At 46.0% G+C, this 18,476-nt stretch overlaps 1 protein-coding gene across 1 annotated transcript in view; it reads left to right on the forward strand.

The window, feature by feature from the left end:
* Positions 1-18,476, forward strand: part of bltp3a (bridge-like lipid transfer protein family member 3A) — a gene marked incomplete at both ends in the record, with an annotated part of 104,196 nt that overhangs the window by 52,969 nt on the left and 32,751 nt on the right. Inside the window, 8 exons of the mRNA XM_080733926.1 lie at positions 3,584-3,718; positions 4,952-5,120; positions 5,175-5,247; positions 8,220-8,361; positions 9,463-9,656; positions 12,356-12,485; positions 13,780-14,112; positions 14,618-14,953. Of these exons, the coding sequence (XP_080590052.1) occupies positions 3,584-3,718; positions 4,952-5,120; positions 5,175-5,247; positions 8,220-8,361; positions 9,463-9,656; positions 12,356-12,485; positions 13,780-14,112; positions 14,618-14,953 (1,512 nt within the window). The remainder of the gene's footprint in view (positions 1-3,583; positions 3,719-4,951; positions 5,121-5,174; positions 5,248-8,219; positions 8,362-9,462; positions 9,657-12,355; positions 12,486-13,779; positions 14,113-14,617; positions 14,954-18,476) is intronic.

Genomic DNA, 18,476 nt, shown 5'->3' on the forward strand with positions numbered 1-18,476 from the left:
GGTGTCATCCACCGTGATTCCGCGGAGGTGAAACTGTGCTTCAATATGTTGAAACCACGGGGCAGGATCATGTTGCCAAAACTCAGGCAACTTGATTGTCGCCGCATACACTGCAGGAGCAACGACAGGAGCAACGTTCTCTCCGTTCATGTTCTTAAACTAAACGTCAAGGTCACCACTGTGGAAGTGAGTGAAATGAGACGAGCAGACGGAGTATGGGAGTCTCTGATCTTTACTTCCAAACAATTCAAGTTACACAGGCAGGTTCACCCCTCCCTCAAGTAACCTCGTATCTCCGCCCATACCACCCAACCAGTGTCCATTCTGAGGTGAGATACCTCCACCTAGTGTCCACCACAACATTGACATATTGACATTGACACATCTAAAGAAGTGTCATTATTATGAATAAAATACAGTCCAAAAGCACTATGTGTAGCCTACAGTATGTGCCAAAGTGCCAATGTAAGCATGCATGCAAAAATGTGGTATAGGCCCCTAATTTAAATTAACACTGGTTTTTGACCTTGTAGATTGCTTTCCCCCCTAACCCAATTTATATATTTTTTCATAAAATCAACAAATTAATTTAACTCTGAGTGTGTGGTTCCATGTGTACACTCTGAGTTACATAAGGGTCCATTTGGTTCCTAACTTTTGCTGGGGACCCCTGGAACTACCTCAAGATCCCCGGGGGTCCCCAGACCCAATTTGGGACCAATGCATTACAGGACTGGAGTTATTTTTGTTACTGTAACTCGTTGTGAAGCTCGAGTGGAGCTGACGCCAAGCTCGTCAGCTCCAGAGAAACATTGCAGTTTATATTCATACCTGGATGGAGGAGTAGTGTGTACTGTAGGTCTAATCTCTGCTGTGCACAGGCGGGGGATTTCTTTATGAAACTGCACATTAGCAACCATGGTCCTTGAGCTTCTGATACGCGAAGCAAAGCACATGCGTTTGTTTTGTTTTGGTAGCCTTCCCTACAGCCACGCTGTTGCTAACGTTAATGCACACATAGAAGATGTAACTGAGAAAGTTTTATGACGGCAATAAAACAATTTAGTCCAAAGAAGTCTCTGTTTACCACACGTGCCTGCGTGCATGTGTGTGTGAGAGAGAGAGCTAGAGAGAGAGGAGGGGGGAGGCGAGCGAGAATCGAGTCGAGAGACGGAGAGGAGAGCAAGAGGGAGAGAATTTAGCGAGAAGGGGGAGGCAGCCGAGGCACCGAGAGAGAGAGAGAGAGAGAGAGAGAGAGAGAGAGAGAGAGAGAGAGAGAGAGAGAGAGAGAGAGAGAGAGGGGAGGGAGGGAGAGAGAGAGAGAGAGAGAGAGAGAGAGAGAGAGAGAGAGAGAGAGAGAGAGAGAGAGAGAGAGAGAGAGAGAGAGAGAGAGAGAGAGAGAGAGACCTAGCGCTGCCTATGTTAAGCATATGCAGGCAGGCAGAGTCTGAGTGCACAAAATAATCAAGTAAACAACTGCTGCGTTTCACAAATCTATTGGTGTTGATCTGCCGTGCGCTACAAAGATTTGTCGTGCGCGACAGCGTCCTGAGTTGTGCGCGGGCGCGCGTGCGCGGGCGCGCATGCGCGCAGCTTAGAGGGAACATTGGGCCCAGCACGTCCCTGGTAGAAGCAGACTAACGTCCTCTGCCCACTGGGATACACCACTCATAACTCACTACTCATAACTCATAACTCACAGGGAGCTGGGCTGTTAGGAGGAGGAGAGGACTAACGTCCTCCTGTCCACTGAGATCAGCCTCCAGTGTGCACAATGTGGAGCAGCAGGGACGTGCAGAGAATGTTAGAGAGGCAGGGGCTGACATTTATAAAAATATAGAAAAGAGCAGACCTCCAAGCTCACAACGCGTCGCAGTTTCGGAACTCGATACCACACAAAGGCCGGCTTTACACTGCCACTGAAATCTAGCCTGAATCAGATCTGAGTCACTTCAAAAGTGGAATCCGATTTTTTTAAAACAGTCTAAATCCAAACATGTCACATGCAGGTCACATGAAATCCGATTTTGAAAAACCACATCCAGAGGTATTTTCAAATCCGATCCATATCGGATCTGAGGACATCTGACTCAGTCTGAAAGCAGCAACCACATCCACCCCATTGAGTTATATGCAGGTCACATGCAAGCCACATCAAACTAGCCAAGCGTCACTTTTGCTGCGCAACTCGAGCGCGGAGCTCCGACGTCATTACAGAGCGCGATTATTTACTATTTGATTACAGCGCATATTACAGCACGCTGAGCACATGAGAAAAACAAGAGAGGAGAGAGAAAACACGTGAGCTAAATAGATACAACCAGAGAGAAGAGCGAAACACAAGAGTGAAGAAAAGGAGAGAAAAAGTTTTTGTTGTCTCTTGTCTGTTATGTCGCATTTCCTGAACATGCATCAACTAGCGTCAACGTTGTGACATGACGTCATGACGCCGACGTCGTTACCGACGTGTTGTAGTCCAGTCCACCTAGCATAATATCTGCTATTTTTTTATATATATAGATCTGCTATTTTTTGCTTCTTTTGTATGAGATACTAGAATGACAAAGTAGGACGTAGCAATATGCAATGTGGCCCTCTGGAGTGAAGGTAGAAATATAATGGTCCTCTGGAGTGAAGGTGGAAATATAGTGGCCCTCTGGAGTGAAGGAGGAAATATAGTGGCCCTCTGGAGTGAAGGTGGAAATATAGTGGCCCTCTGGAGTGAAGGTGGAAATATAGTGGCCCTCTGGAGTGAAGGTGGAAATATAGTGGCCCTCTGGAGTGAAGGTGGAAATATAGTGGCCCTCTGGAGTGAAGGTGTAAATATAGTGGTCCTCTGGAGTGAAGGAGGAAATATAGTGGTCCTCTGGAGTGAAGGTGGAAATATAGTGGCCCTCTGGAGTGAAGGTGGAAATATAGTGGTCCTCTGGAGTGAAGGTGGAAATATAGTGGTCCTCTGGAGTGAAGGTGGAAATATAGTGGCCCTCTGGAGTGAAGGTGGAAATAGAGTGAAGGTGGAAATATAGTGGTCCTCTGGAGTGAAGGTGGAAATATAGTGGTCCTCTGGAGTGAAGGTGGAAATAGAGTGAAGGTGGAAATATAGTGGTCCTCTGGAGTGAAGGTGGAAATATAGTGGTCCTCTGGAGTGAAGGTGGAAATATAGTGGTCCTCTGGAGTGAAGGTGGAAATATAGTGGTCCTCTGGAGTGAAGGTGGAAATATAGTGGCCCTCTGGAGTGAAGGTGGAAATATAGTGGTCCTCTGGAGTGAAGGTGGAAATATAGTGGTCCTCTGGAGTGAAGGTGGAAATATTGTGGCCCTCACCATCATCAAAGTTGCCCACCCCTGCCCTAAAGCATAGGACAAACATGGGTAAATTCTCCTTCTACAAGCTGCCACCCACATGTGGAAGTGGAAGGCACTGTTATTACGTTTTGTTTAGATATCCAATCAATCTGCAGCTGGGATTCCACAAGGCAGAGGGTTAGGGTTAGGGTTAGCCTAACCCTAACCCTGTTAATAAGTGTTCAAACTGTTAATAAATGATAAAACCCTGGTTGGTGATGTTGTTCTCCTGCCTGCAGTTGACGGCTGTGGCCACTGGGAGCGCCACAACGCAGCCATGGAGGCCCAGGCCCAGTGGGCCGCCAAGCTGCTGCAAGACTTCACCAGGAGGGGGGGCTGTTGCACCGGCTTCCCTGGACCCCCACACACAGAGGGTAAGATGGAGGACCCCCCCACACACACACACAACCACACAGAGGGTAAGGAGGAGGACCCCAACACACACACACACACACACACACACACACACACACACACACACACACACACACACACACACACACACACACACACACACACACACACACACTGAACACACACACACCAACACAGAGGGTAAGGAGGAGGACCACTGAACACACACACAACAACACACTGAACACACACACAACAACACACTGAACACACACACACACACACACACAGAGGGTAAGGAGGAGGACCACTGAACACACACGCAACAACACACTGAACACACACACACACACACAGAGGGTAAGGAGGAGGACCACTGAACACACACACAACAACACACTGACACACACACACACACACACACACACACACAGAGGGTAAGGAGGAGGACCACTGAACACACACACAACAACACACTGAACACACATACAACAACACAGAGGGTAAGGAGGATCTACAAGCTCACAGCAGCTCGCATCTCTCCGCGTCTCCACGCCGCTTTGTGAGCTTGCAGATCGGCCACCTTCCAGGGGACGCTGAAACGTGCATGATGAGTGTGCACTGTGCAGCGATCGAGACACAGCAGTCAGACGTGCAGTGCTGCTCACGTCTCGGTTTGGTCTGAAAAAATCAGCCTGATCAACCATGCGACCGTCACTAATTCGAATGACAGCCGCAAATGGAAATGGGCTAAATTCGCTTTGTCTTAATACACATTTCTGATAATTGGCTTCCCTAATTCAAATAAGTTAATAGAAACATGGCTTCAGTGTGAAGTCATTCATGTGTGTGTGTGTGTGTGTGTGTGTGTGTGTGTGTGTGTGTGTGTGTGTGTGTGTGTGTGTGTGTGTGTGTGTGTGTGTGTGTGTGTGTGTGTTGTTATAGGGGCGGCATAGCTCAGGGGTAGAGAAACCGTTATTAGAGCACAAAGGGTTCCCAGTTCAAATCCGGGCTCCCCCTGAGTTAATGTCGAAGAGTCCTTGGGCAAGACTCTGAACCCCACATTGCTCCCGGTGAGCAGGTTGGTGCCTTGCATGGTTTCCTCCGCCACCGGTGTATGAATGTGTGTGAATGGGTGAATGTAATGCACAATCTATGTAAAGCGCCTTGGATAAAAGCGCTATATAAATGCACCATTTACCATTTTAGGTGGAGGTTCCATCCCTCATGTGTGTGTGTGTGTGTGTTGTTAGGTGGAGGTTCCATCCCTGCTGACCATCAGAACTCCTCCAGGAGGAACTCCACCTCCTCCTCCACCTCCACTGCAGCTCCTCCACCTCCAGGAGCCTCCTCCACTGCAGCGCCCCCTGCTGGAGGAGGAGCCGGCCTGAAGGAGCAGCCGTCCTCCAGGAGGAACTCCTCGTCGGGACCCCCTGGACCCCCTGGACCCCCGGGGCCCCCTGGACCCCCTGGACCCCCGGGGACCAGCCTGAAGAGGCTGAGGTCCAGCTGTGTGGTCATCAGGATGGACGACCTGGACATCCACCAGGTGAGACCAGGACATTCACCAATAGTGATTTTTAGTATTCCAATTATTCGACCTCAAAGTATTCGAATAGTCGAATATTGGACAGGACTGGCCAAACTGTCAAATATTAAGTAAGCAAGAGTTGCAATATTTATCTGTGGAACCGAGTCACATTAAATGTAATACCTACAATTCCAAGTGCTTGTCAGGTTGGGGGTCCCCAGTTCAAATATGTTTATTAACCCGTTTAAAGTTTGAATTTTCAAACACTTCGTATAGCGCCCCCCCTTTGGCCAATTGGAATAAGATTGGTTTCAGTGATACTTGGACTAACCCTCTACATCTTTGCCAAATGCCATGAATGTATCACTTTGCATGTATGATTTAGTGGCAGAGGAATAATTTGCATAAAACTGCAATATTCAGTGAATTATTAAAAGAATTATGTTTCACTTTAAAATAAATCAGCTGAGACAGATCTGACCGTATTCGTCCAAAGTTTATGTAAAAAAAAGTTTTGCGCATGTGACGCGAAAATCCCAGGAGGAGATAGATTTGTACTGTTTTTCATATAATTCATAATGCTGGGAGAACTAAAGGTCAGAGGTCAAAAGTCAGAGCGTAAAAGTTGTTCGGCACGAGGAGACGCATAAGTGTATACAGGTTTCATGGCTGTACCTCAAACAGAGAATGAGCTATACCTGTTCAAAGTTTGCAAGTTTGCAAGGCTTCCTCAGCGCCACCCTTTGGTCGACTGTTGCGAGCTTTGTGTTTTAGCCGTTTGGCATAGTCCTCTGCCATACTGCAGAGTTTCGTAAAAAGCGACTGCACGGTCTAGCCACTAGAGAAAAGTGGCGGAAGAAGATGAAGTCCAATATCAATGAGTGGCCTTTGCCACTGCATGGCTTGGCCACTAATAATAATAATAAAATCCCTCAGTGAGTCTAGAATGAATAGAATCCGTGTTTGTTTTCTCCTTCTCAACAACACTGGAGAGAAGAAACCTCTGCCACTTCTTCTTTTTGTCACCTTTTCACAGTGTTTGCTCTGCTGGTGAAAGTGTGACTTTATTAGCCAGGTTATTTTTAAATGTATTTCTCTGTGTTTGATAGGAGAACAGAAACTGTTCCACTCCTCATGCGTTCACTTATGAAACCTCAGTTCAGTAACAGCTGGATAAAGATACACTCTGTGGCCCCAGTCATACACCTGAAACTAGGGTTGATTATTGTCTCTCCTCCAATAATACCAACTGGTATTGTGTTTTATATTGTTGTTAGTCATCTTTACAACGAGGTAGAACTTGTAAGGATCGTGCCATCGTGGATTGAGCAACACAGCTAAATGTGTGTTAACTGTATTACTGCCAGATGTTATTATGTATTTATTGGATCTGGTGCCAGTAAAGCAGACTACCTTTGCGGCGTTATAGAAAAAGAACTATTATTTCTTTTAAATAATATTTTATTTAATTATTTTCAAATGACATCTACTTTGGCCATACTAGCAGCAGAGGGCAGCCTCATGCAAGAATTAATGTGAAATGGGCCGCTGCAGCTTCCATACATTCATCAGAGCAATAGAACGACAGCGAGCAGCCAAGAAGTGAATTTGGACATTATTGATGTTTACATGAGGTGGAGATTTCAAAGCAGGATTACAGGAGATGCTTATACTGTACACACCCGCGCGACCCCTCATCAGTTTACAGACATCAAAACAAGGTACAAAAGAACGAGCCAAAGAACGTACTATTGGCGACGTGCCGCCGGGAAAAATGGGGCGAACGGGAACGTCCAAAGCGGAAAAAGAGTTAAAGAAAAAACAAACAAAACACCTGGAACCCTCTTTCTGATGCGGGTTATTTTCAGTTAGCCTGGCGGGGCCTGACGTCATACTGCGTTCACTCACTCATTCCTTCCACAGTATAACGTCTGGCCTTCGGCCTATTGGCAGCTTGAAAAGTGGGCGGGAGTACTTGCCTTGACAGACAGACTCCTCTAACCAATCAGCGTAGCAAAACATCTCTCAGCCAGTCGGAAGAATGGCAAACAAACACGTCTGTTCGGCCGATGAACTCCGCTAGCGCATACTCCTGTTCCTTTTTAATTGTTGTAATTGATTCCAACTCTGAAATAACTGCACTTATTGCTTGTTTTATCATTAGAGCGTTAACTGTTACACTTGTTGCATTGAGGGCAGCCATTGTTGTTTTGAAAATGCTGCAGCATCCATCTACGTTACCGTCTACACATGGACCAATCAGGGAAAGCTTTTCACTTGTTGTCAGTATGACTACGTTAGTTGCCCGATCAGAAAATAATCAGTATACTCGCTGCCTATACCCGGAAGGCCAGACGTTATACTGTGGAAGGAATGAGTGAGTGAACGCATTATGACGTCGGGACCCGCCAGGCTAATTTCAGTCAGTTCTAACCAAAACGGCTGTTATCTCAACGTTTTCCTCGCAACATAATCACTAAAATATCGTCACTGTCGGGCAGGAACCTTGTATCTCCAAGTTTGAAATGTGTACGTCTTTTCATAAAGCAAAGCCCTGCTTCATCATACAAGACTGTCGCACAAAACTAGTGAAAACAGCCGATCTACAAGCACACAACGCCTCGTGATGCAAGGCGTTGTGTGCTTGTAGATCTTTTTTCGTTTTCACTAGTTCAGTAAATTTTATAGATGATAAATACAAAACGAAGGTGCTGGGAGTGAAAATTATAATGTAGGGGTGCCTCGGATTAAAAAAATATATATTTATGGGGTGCCCTGAGACAAATAGGGCTGAGCCTTAAGGACCACTGGTGGTCCCCAGACCACTGGTTGAAAGCCCCTGATCTAGAGGGTATATAATTATATATATATATATATATATATATATATATATATATATATATATATATATATATATATATATATATATATATATACGGTAGTTGTCTTTATTCAGGTATTGAAGGTTTATATATATTGTCTTTCTCCAGGTGTCCACAGGGGGGCGACGCAGTAAGAAGACTCAGTCCTTGATGTCGTGTAACCGCAAAGCTCAGCGTCTACCAGACAACGTTCCGGTCATGCACCTGCAGTTCACAGAGTACTACTTCCCTGATAACCCTGCACTTCCTGGTAAATAATTCTACTTCCTGGTAAATAATACTACTTCCTGATAACCCTGCACTTCCTGGTAAATAATACTACTTCCCTGATAACCCTGCACTTCCTGGTAAATAATACTACTTCCCTGATAACCCTGCACTTCCTGGTAAATAATTCTACTTCCTGGTAAATAATACTACTTCCTGATAACCCTGCACTTCCTGGTAAATAATACTACTTCCTGATAACCCTGCACTTCCTGGTAAATAATACTACTTCCTGATAACCCTGCACTTCCTGGTAAATAATACTACTTCCTGATAAATAATACTACTTCCTGTAATATAATACTACTTCCTGTAATATAATACTACTTCCTGTAATATAATACTACTTTACTTCCTGTAATATAATACTACTTCCTGTAATATAATACTACTTTACTTCCTGTAATATAATACTACTTCCTGTAATATAATACTACTTCCTGGTAATATGATACTACTTCCCGGTAAATAATACTACTTCCTGTAATATAATACTACTTCCTGTAATATAATACTACTTCCTGGTAATATATTACCACTTCCCTGACAACATGCAATCTAAGAACAAGAACGTAGTCAGACAAGCACCTTCAGTAAAAACTTTATATACAACATGCTATCTAGCTTTCATTATATACAACCTAAACATGCTATCTATCTTTCATGTCTGGTCATTGGGGCCCATTCTCTGTTCTCACTCCTCCCATCCAAAAAACGTTATCAGAGCATCAAATCACACACCACTCGTTTCAGTAATAGTTGTTTTGCCCAGGCAGTCAGGTTGCTCAACGAAGGGATGAAAGTGAAACGTAGGTAAACATGGGCACTGTACGCATTTTAAACTGTACACTGTTACACTGTATGGTATTGTTGTTGTTGGGACTTGTCTTGTGTGGCCTGCATGGTATGTTGGTCCACACTCCTGTCGGTCACTGTGACCATGTCTTTGTGTAATAAGGCTGAGACGCCCAGCTCAACAGCCTGTCTGTCTGTCTGTCTGTCTGTCTGTCTGTCTGTCCTCAGTGCCCACCTCCAGTCTGTTTGCCCAGCTCAACGGCCTGTCTGTCTGTCTGTCTGTCCGTAGTGCCCACATCCAGTCTGTATGCCCAGCTCAACGGCCTGTCTCTCTGTGTGGACGTGGGCAGCGTGTTGTGGATCAACGGTTTCTCCAGAGGCCTGCTGAAGACCCTGGACGCTGTAAAGGCCTTCTACCATCTGCAGGACAGCAGCACTCCTGACCTGCATGTGGACATGAGACTGGACGCAGCACAGATCAAGGTAGGGTGACCTGCATGTGGACATGAGACTGGACGCAGCACAGATCAAGGTAGGGTGACCTGCATGTGGACATGAGACTGGACGCAGCACAGATCAAGGTAGGGTGACCTGCATGTGGACATGAGACTGGACGCAGCACAGATCAAGGTAGGGTGACCTGCATGTGGACATGAGACTGGACGCAGCACAGATCAAGGTAGGGTGACCTGCACGTGGACATGAGACTGGACGCAGCACAGATCAAGGTAGGGTGACCTGCACATCACAGCTCAAGGTAGGGTGACCTGCACATGGACATGAGACTGGACGCAGCACAGCTCAAGGTAGGGTGACCTGCATGTGGACATGAGACTGGACGCAGCACAGATCAAGGTAGGGTGACCTGCATGTGGACATGAGACTGGACGCAGCACAGATCAAGGTAGGGTGACCTGGACATGGACATGAGACTGGATGCAGCACAGCTCAAGGTAGGGTGACCTGGACATGGACATGAGACTGGACGCAGCACAGATCAAGGTAGGGTGACCTGCATGTGGACATGAGACTGGACGCAGCACAGATCAAGGTAGGGTGACCTGCATGTGGACATGAGACTGGACGCAGCACAGATCAAGGTAGGGTGACCTGCATGTGGACATGAGACTGGACGCAGCACAGATCAAGGTAGGGTGACCTGCATGTGGACATGAGACTGGACGCATCACAGCTCAAGGTAGGGTGACCTGCATGTGGACATGAGACTGGACGCAGCACAGATCAAGGTAGGGTGACCTGCATGTGGACATGAGACTGGACGCAGCACAGATCAAGGTAGGGTGACCTGCATGTGGACATGAGACTGGACGCAGCACAGATCAAGGTAGGGTGACCTGCATGTGGACATGAGACTGGACGCATCACAGCTCAAGGTAGGGTGACCTGCATGTGGACATGAGACTGGACGCAGCACAGATCAAGGTAGGGTGACCTGCATGTGGACATGAGACTGGACGCAGCACAGCTCAAGGTAGGGTGACCTGCATGTGGACATGAGACTGGACGCAGCACAGATCAAGGTAGGGTGACCTGCATGTGGACATGAGACTGGACGCAGCACAGATCAAGGTCAGCATGTTGGTGTTTAATCTGCAGCCTTCCAAGCTGTAGAGACTGATTTGTTTACAGAATTGTATCAATACTGTATATTAATAATTAGACTGCCTTAACTAATGTAGATCAACTTAACTTAACTAATGTAGATCAATACTGTATATTAATAATTAGACTGCCTTAACTAATGTAGATCAATACTGTATATTAATAATTAGACCTTAACTAATGTAGATCAATACTGTATATTAATAATTAGACCTTAACTAATGTAGATCAACTACCTTAACTAATGTAGATCAGGGTTAGGGTTAGGGTTAGGTTAACTAATGTAGATCAACTACCTTAACTAATGTAGATCAACTACCTTAACTAATGTAGATCAACTTAACTTAACTAATGTAGATCAACTACCTTAACTAATGTAGATCAACTTAACTTAACTAATGTAGATCAACTACCTTAACTAATGTAGATCAACTTAACTTAACTAATGTAGATCAACTACCTTAACTAATGTAGATCAACTACCTTAACTAATGTAGATCAACTACCTTAACTAATGTAGATCAACTACCTTAACTAATGTAGATCAACTTAACTTAACTAATGTAGATCAACTACCTTAACTAATGTAGATCAACTTAACTTAACTAATGTAGATCAACTACCTTAACTAATGTAGATCAACTACCTTAACTAATGTAGATCAACTTAACTTAACTAATGTAGATCAACTACCTTAACTAATGTAGATCAACTTAACTTAACTAATGTAGATCAACTACCTTAACTAATGTAGATCAACTACCTTAACTAATGTAGATCAACTTAACTTAACTAATGTAGATCAACTACCTTAACTAATGTAGATCAACTTAACTTAACTAATGTAGATCAACTACCTTAACTAATGTAGATCAACTACCTTAACTAATGTAGATCAACTACCTTAACTAATGTAGATCATCAACACAGTGTTTCATCAACACAGAAACACTATGGACGCCACGCCAGACGACAGCCACCACACATTGGTCAAGTGAATGTGATGACAACATATCCAGAGTGATGATACAGTGATGATACAGGCTCTTATTTGTGTCTGCGCGGGAGAAGAACATATCCAGAAGGAGCTAGAAGCATCCGTTCTTCTGAATGAAAGGATTTTCAAACACATTCCGTCGCCGTCGTCTCTCTGAAATGGGCGTTGAGTGCACAAGCAAACAGACACGGTGCCAAGCAAACAGACACGGTGCCAAGCTGTTCAAATGAGCAGCTGTTTTGTCTCAGCCAAATCAGGCTGACCAGTGGAGCTTCCCGGTTGGGTCTGGTTGTATGGAAACAAAAGTACAACTTGGTTCTGGAACTTCACAGGTTCTGGAAAGTTCAGGTTCTAGTTCTGGGTTGGCCCTGCAGTGGAAAGACACCTTTAGTTAGCTTCGTTTTTATGTTGTTTTCGTCAGTGAAGAAAAGGTAGTCAGCGAACATTTTCCGTCATAGTCGACTAAAACTATGGTCTTTAAAAAACATGCAAAGTGTAAACGTGGAGATGGATATGAGAGTAGTGAAGGTCATCTCAACCTCCTCTCTGTCGCCCCCTGCAGGTGGTGTTCCCTCTGGACTCCTCCATCCTGGACCACCCAGAGCGTCCCCAGTCCCTGGGGGTCCTCCTGCCCCAGCTGGTGGCCAGTAACACCCGTCACTGTCCCCACGGGACCCGCACAGACCTCAGTGGTACGTCACACTGTCCCCACTGTCCCCATGGGACCCGCACCGACCTCAGTGGTACGTCACACTGTCCCCACTGTCCCCACTGTCCCCATGGGACCCGCACAGACCTCAGCGGTACGTCACACAACACCCCACTGTCCCCATGGGACCCGCACCGACCTCAGTGGTACGTCACACAACACCCCACTGTCCCCACTGTCCCCATGGGACCCGCACCGACCTCAGTGGTACGTCACACAACACCCCACTGTCCCCACTGTCCCCATGGGACCCGCGCAGACCTCAGTGGTACGTCACACAACACCCCACTGTCCCCATGGGACCCGCACCCACCTCAGCGGTACGTCACACTGTCCCCACTGTCCCCATGGGACCCGCACCGACCTCAGCGGTACGTCACACAACACCCCACTGTCCCCATGGGACCCGCACAGACCTCAGTGGTACGTCACACAACACCCCACTGTCCCCATGGGACCCGCACCGACCTCAGTGGTACGTCACACTGTCCCCACTGTCCCCACTGTCCCCACTGTCCCCATGGGACCCGCACCCACCTCAGTGGTACGTCACACTGTCCCCACTGTCCCCATGTCCCCACTGTCCCCATGGGACCCGCACCGACCTCAGTGGTACGTAACACAACAACCCACTGTCCCCATGGGACCCGCACCGACCTCAGTGGTACGTCACACAACACCCCACTGTCCCCATGGGACCCGCACCCACCTCAGCGGTACGTAACACAACACCCCACTGTCCCCATGGGACCCGCGCAGACCTCAGTGGTACGTCACACAACACCCCACTGTCCCCATGGGACCCGCCCAGACCTCAGTGGTACGTCACACTGTCCCCACTGTCCCCATGGGACCCGCGCCCACCTCAGTGGTACGTCACACAACACCCCACTGTCCCCACTGTCCCCATGGGACCCGCACCCACCTCAGCGGTACGTCACACAACACCCCACTGTCCCCATGGGACCCGCGCAGACCTCAGCGGTACGTCACACTGGCTGGAACTCTGGACCCCTCACGTGCTACTTAAAGCAGATTTTTATTTTTGTATTTTTGTCCTGTATAGTAAAGTTAATGGGACACAAACAAAAATCTGTTTTTTATGAGGTTTCCCCCGGGAGTTGAATTTCAACCTTTTAGTACATATTATTACACACCTTTAGAAACACATTGGTGAAGACATTTCTTGGTAACGATTTACTTCACAGATTGGTTAAGTATCTTATAAAATCTCCTTCCTATAAACGACCATAATAACGATATCGTTCTTCGTACAGGAACCTACGGCAGCTTCTCAGCCGGCTCCTTCTTCCGCCCCTCCTCCGGGCCCCTCCCCTTCCCACGGGACCGCGCCTCCTCCTCGAACCCGCTTCCCCTTGCCTTCCTGCAGCACACCCAGGAGGGAGGGGCGGAGCCGGGGCCTCCCCAGCCCCTCCCCTGCTGCCGCGACGTCTGGTCTCTCAGCCTGTCACGCGTGTCGCTGGGCTTCGACGGCGCGCGGCGCGGCCCCCGCGGGCGAACACAGCCCTTCGTGGAACCCTTCACCCTGGCACTGTGGGCGTGTCGACCCGACGCCTTCACCTGCAGCCCGACGTCCTCACCGACAGCAGGTAGGGGAGTGGTTTGATTGATTGATTGATTGATTGATTGATTGATTGATTGACAAATTTATCAGAATGTTTTTTTCACTGACGAGAACGAAATAAAAATGAATCTGTGATGACTAAAACTAAGACTAAATATGTTGACAATTTCGTCAACAAAATAAAAACTAGACTAAAACGTTAGGGAGGGACTGGTGGAGAAGAGAGACATTTTATGTTTGGTTGCTCTCAGGTGTTGCATGCTGAAAATAGCAGATCTACAAGCTTGTAGATCTGCTATTTTCAGCACACAACCAAGTGTAAAATCAGTTATTGTGATGCCATCAAGGCCTGCCAAAATACAGTGGATTTAGTCGACTAAAATCTAGTGGTTCATGTTAGGAGTCTAACTAGTACTATAGTGGTTGTCAAATCTTTTATCTGGAAGGACCACCTTAACTGTGAGTGTTGAAATGGAACCAAATGGACCCTGCTTTAATCCTCCTAACAGTATTCTTCCTCCACTGTCCAGCAGATCCCTCCACTGTCCTCCAGCAGTCCTCCTCCTCCTCCTCCCAGCCACCAGGGGGCGACGTCTCCTCTCCCGGCCCGACGGAGGCGTCCGTCCACGTCCTGGTGCAGAGCATCACGCCCGTCAGGGCGTGGCTCAACCACTACCAGTACGTCGCCCTGCTCAGGCTGAAGGACGCCATGTCCCGCCTGGGGGCGGAGCTGGGGGCGGAGCCAGAGGGAGGGGGAGGGGCCTCCTCATTAGTGGGCGTGTCTCTCCTGGTGGACCACGTGGAGCTGGGGCTGCTGCTGCCCCCCTCCTCCCAGGAGCCCGAGGGGGAGGTCCCCCACACCCCAGGTAACTCCTCCCCCCACACCCCAGGTAACTCCTCCCCCCACACCCCAGGTAACTCCTCCCCCACACCCCAGGTAACTCCTCCCCCCACACCCCAGGTAACTCCTCCCCCCACACCCCAGGTAACTCCTCCCCCCACACCCCAGGTAACTAGACAACTATTCCACAATCTCCGATTATATATAGAGTCTGGAACTACAGCTCCCGAATGGCGAGTATCGGGAAGTAGTCACTGCTGCACGGAACTGTAGTATATAACAGAAACACACTAGCACAGACAGTCATTCTAATGAACTGTAGTCCCATTGGAAACATAACAGAAACACACTAGCACAGACAGTCATTCTAATGAACTGTAGTCCCATTGGAAACATAACAGAAACACACTAGCACAGACAGTCATTCTAATGAACTGTAGTCCCATTGGAAACATAACAGAAACACACTAGCACAGACAGAGTCATTCTAATGAACTGTAGTCCCATTGGAAACATAACAGAAACACACTAGCACAGACAGAGTCATTCTAATGAACTGTAGTCCCATTGGAAACATAACAGAAACACACTAGCACAGACAGAGTCATTCTAATGAACTGTAGTCCCATTGGAAACATAACAGAAACACACTAGCACAGACAGAGTCATTCTAATGAACTGTAGTCCCATTGGAAACATAACAGAAGCACACTAGCACAGACGTACACTAGCACAGAAGTAACACCAACAACACCTACAGTAGGACATGTTATCGCTACTTCACCAAGGGAGCAGGTGCATCACTTCCGCTTTATCCCATTCTCATCATAAGACTTCCGTTGCCCCAGACTGGATGACGGGAGCATTTGCTAACAGTCTGGCCCACACCCCAGGTCACTCCTCTCCCCACTCCCTAGCACTCACCTCTTCACCTCACCTCCTAGCACTCACCTCTTCACCTCACCTCCTAGCACTCAGCTCTTCACCTCACCTCCTAGCACTCACCTCTTCACCTCACCTCCTAGCACTCACCTATTCACCTCACCTCCTAGCACTCACCTCTTCAGACTGCACCAAGCTCATTGTCCATTGTCCATTGCAGAGACATATTAAATGTGTCCCTTGTCCATTGCAGAGACATATTAAATGTGTCCCTTGTCCATTGCAGAGACATATTAAATATGTCTCTTGCAGAGACATATTAAATGTGTCCATGGTCTCTTGCAGAGACATATTAAATGTGTCCATTGTGTCTTGCAGAGACATATTAAATGTGTCCATTGTGTCTTGCAGAGACATATTAAATGTGTCCATTGTGTCTTGCAGAGACATATTAAATGTGTCCATTGCAGAGACATATTAAATGTGTCCATTGCAGAGACATATTAAATGTGTCCATTGTCCCTTGCAGAGACATATTAAATGTGTCCATTGTGTCTTGTAGAGACATATTAAATGTGTCCATTGTGTCTTGTAGAGACATATTAAATGTGTCCATTGTCCATTGCAGAGACATATTAAATGTGTCCATTGTCCCTTGCAAGTAGGTCGGGAGTGGCTTATTGTCGGTATCAGCCGGTAACACGCGGGAGTCTGTCCCCGTTACAATGCGCTAGACCCCTGGGAGATGGACTGCTGAGGTGGAGCGCCACACCTACCATCAGCTCCCAGTACTTGCCGCACGACTTGCCAAGCCGTGCTACTCATACGCTGAGTTGGCGGTGCCCGGAATCGAACCCATGACCTTGCGGTACAAAGGCGAGAGCTCTACCGACTGAGCTACCCGGGCACACAAGAGACATATTAAATGCAGAGACATATTAAATGTGTCCATTGTCCATTGCAGAGACATATTAAATGTGTCCATTGTCCCTTGCAGAGACATATTAAATGTGTCTCTTGCAGAGACATATTAAATTTGTCCATTGTCTCTTGCAGAGACATATTTAATGTGTCCATTGTCTCTTGCAGAGACATATTAAATGTGTCCATTGTCCCTTGCAGAGACATATTAAATGTGTCCATTGTGTCTTGCAGAGACATATTAAATGTGTCCATTGTCTCTTACAGCGACATATTAAATGTGTCCATTGTCCCTTGCAGAGACATATTAAATGTGTCCATTGTGTCTTGCAGAGACATATTAAATGTGTCCATTGTGTCTTGCAGAGACATATTAAATGTGTCCATTGCAGAGACATATTAAATGTGTCCATTGTCTCTTGCAGAGACATATTAAATGTGTCTCTTGCAGAGACATTAAAGGGCCTACACCATGCTTTTAAAACTATATTTTTTGTATAAATATATGCTCAAAATTGAGTCTTAGACAGGTTTTAACCCTCAAAAAACACTCTGACCATTCTTTTTGTTTGTTCTAGCTCTACTATAATGAGGCTCTCCAGCTGCAATACCAAAACGGCCTCTGTTTGCTCAGGGGCGCATCTAGTGGGGTTTTTCCAGAAAAAAAAGAAGTTTTTTGAAAAAAAAAGTTTTTTGAAAAAAAAAAAGATTTTGAAAAAAAAGTTTTTGAAAAAAAAGGTTTTTTGAAAAAAAAAGGTTTTTTGAAAAAAAAAAAGTTTTTTGAAAAAAAAAGTTTTTTGAATTTTTTTTTGAAAAGTTTTGAAAAAAAAATTTTTTTTGAAAAATTTTTTTTTTTGATAAGTTTTGAAAAAAAAAATTTAAAACATTTTTTTTGACTGCATTGCATTTTTTTGAAAAAAAAAAGTTTTGAAAAAAAATAATTTTTTGATTTTTTTTTTTTTTTTTTTACTCTGAAAAAAAAAAACGGGAATCCGAGAGTGACGTCACTCTCGTCAACTCTCAGAACAGCACTGTTCTGAGAACCCGTGGAAAGCTTTTCATCTCTGTCTGCCCAAAACCAGAGAAAGACACAACGGTCAGAAATAGGACTTTGTGAGGATAGAAGGTGCCAGTGGGACCCCAAAAAAAGGTTTTAAAATAGAAAAAGTGAAAATTCATGGTGTAGGTCCTTTAAATGTGTCCATTGTGTCTTGCAGAGACATATTAAATGTGTCCATGGTCCATTGCAGAGACATATTAAATGTGTCCATTGTCCCTTGCAGAGACATATTAAATGTGTCTCTTGCAGAGACATATTAAATGTGTCCATGGTCCCTTGCAGAGAGATATTAAATGTGTCCATGGTCCATTGCAGAGACATATTAAATGTGTCCATTGTCCCTTGTAGAGACATATTAAATGAGTCCATTGTCCTCTGTAGAGACATATTAAATGTGTCCATTGTCCTCTGTAGAGACATATTAAATGTGTCCCTTGTCCCTTGTAGAGACATATTAAATGTGTCGATTGTCCCTTGCAGAGACATATTAAATGTGTCCATTGTCCCTTGCAGAGACATATTAAATGTGTCCATTGTCCCTTGCAGAGACATATTAAATGTGTCCATTGCAGAGACATATTAAATGTGTCCATTGTAGAGACATATTAAATGTGTCCATTGTCCCTTGCAGAGACATATTAAATGTGTCCATTGTCCCTTGCAGAGACATATTAAATGTGTCCTT

Source organism: Nannobrachium achirus, assembly GCF_963921795.1.
Source record: "Nannobrachium achirus genome assembly, chromosome: 9".
Taxonomy (NCBI): domain Eukaryota; kingdom Metazoa; phylum Chordata; class Actinopteri; order Myctophiformes; family Myctophidae; genus Nannobrachium; species Nannobrachium achirus.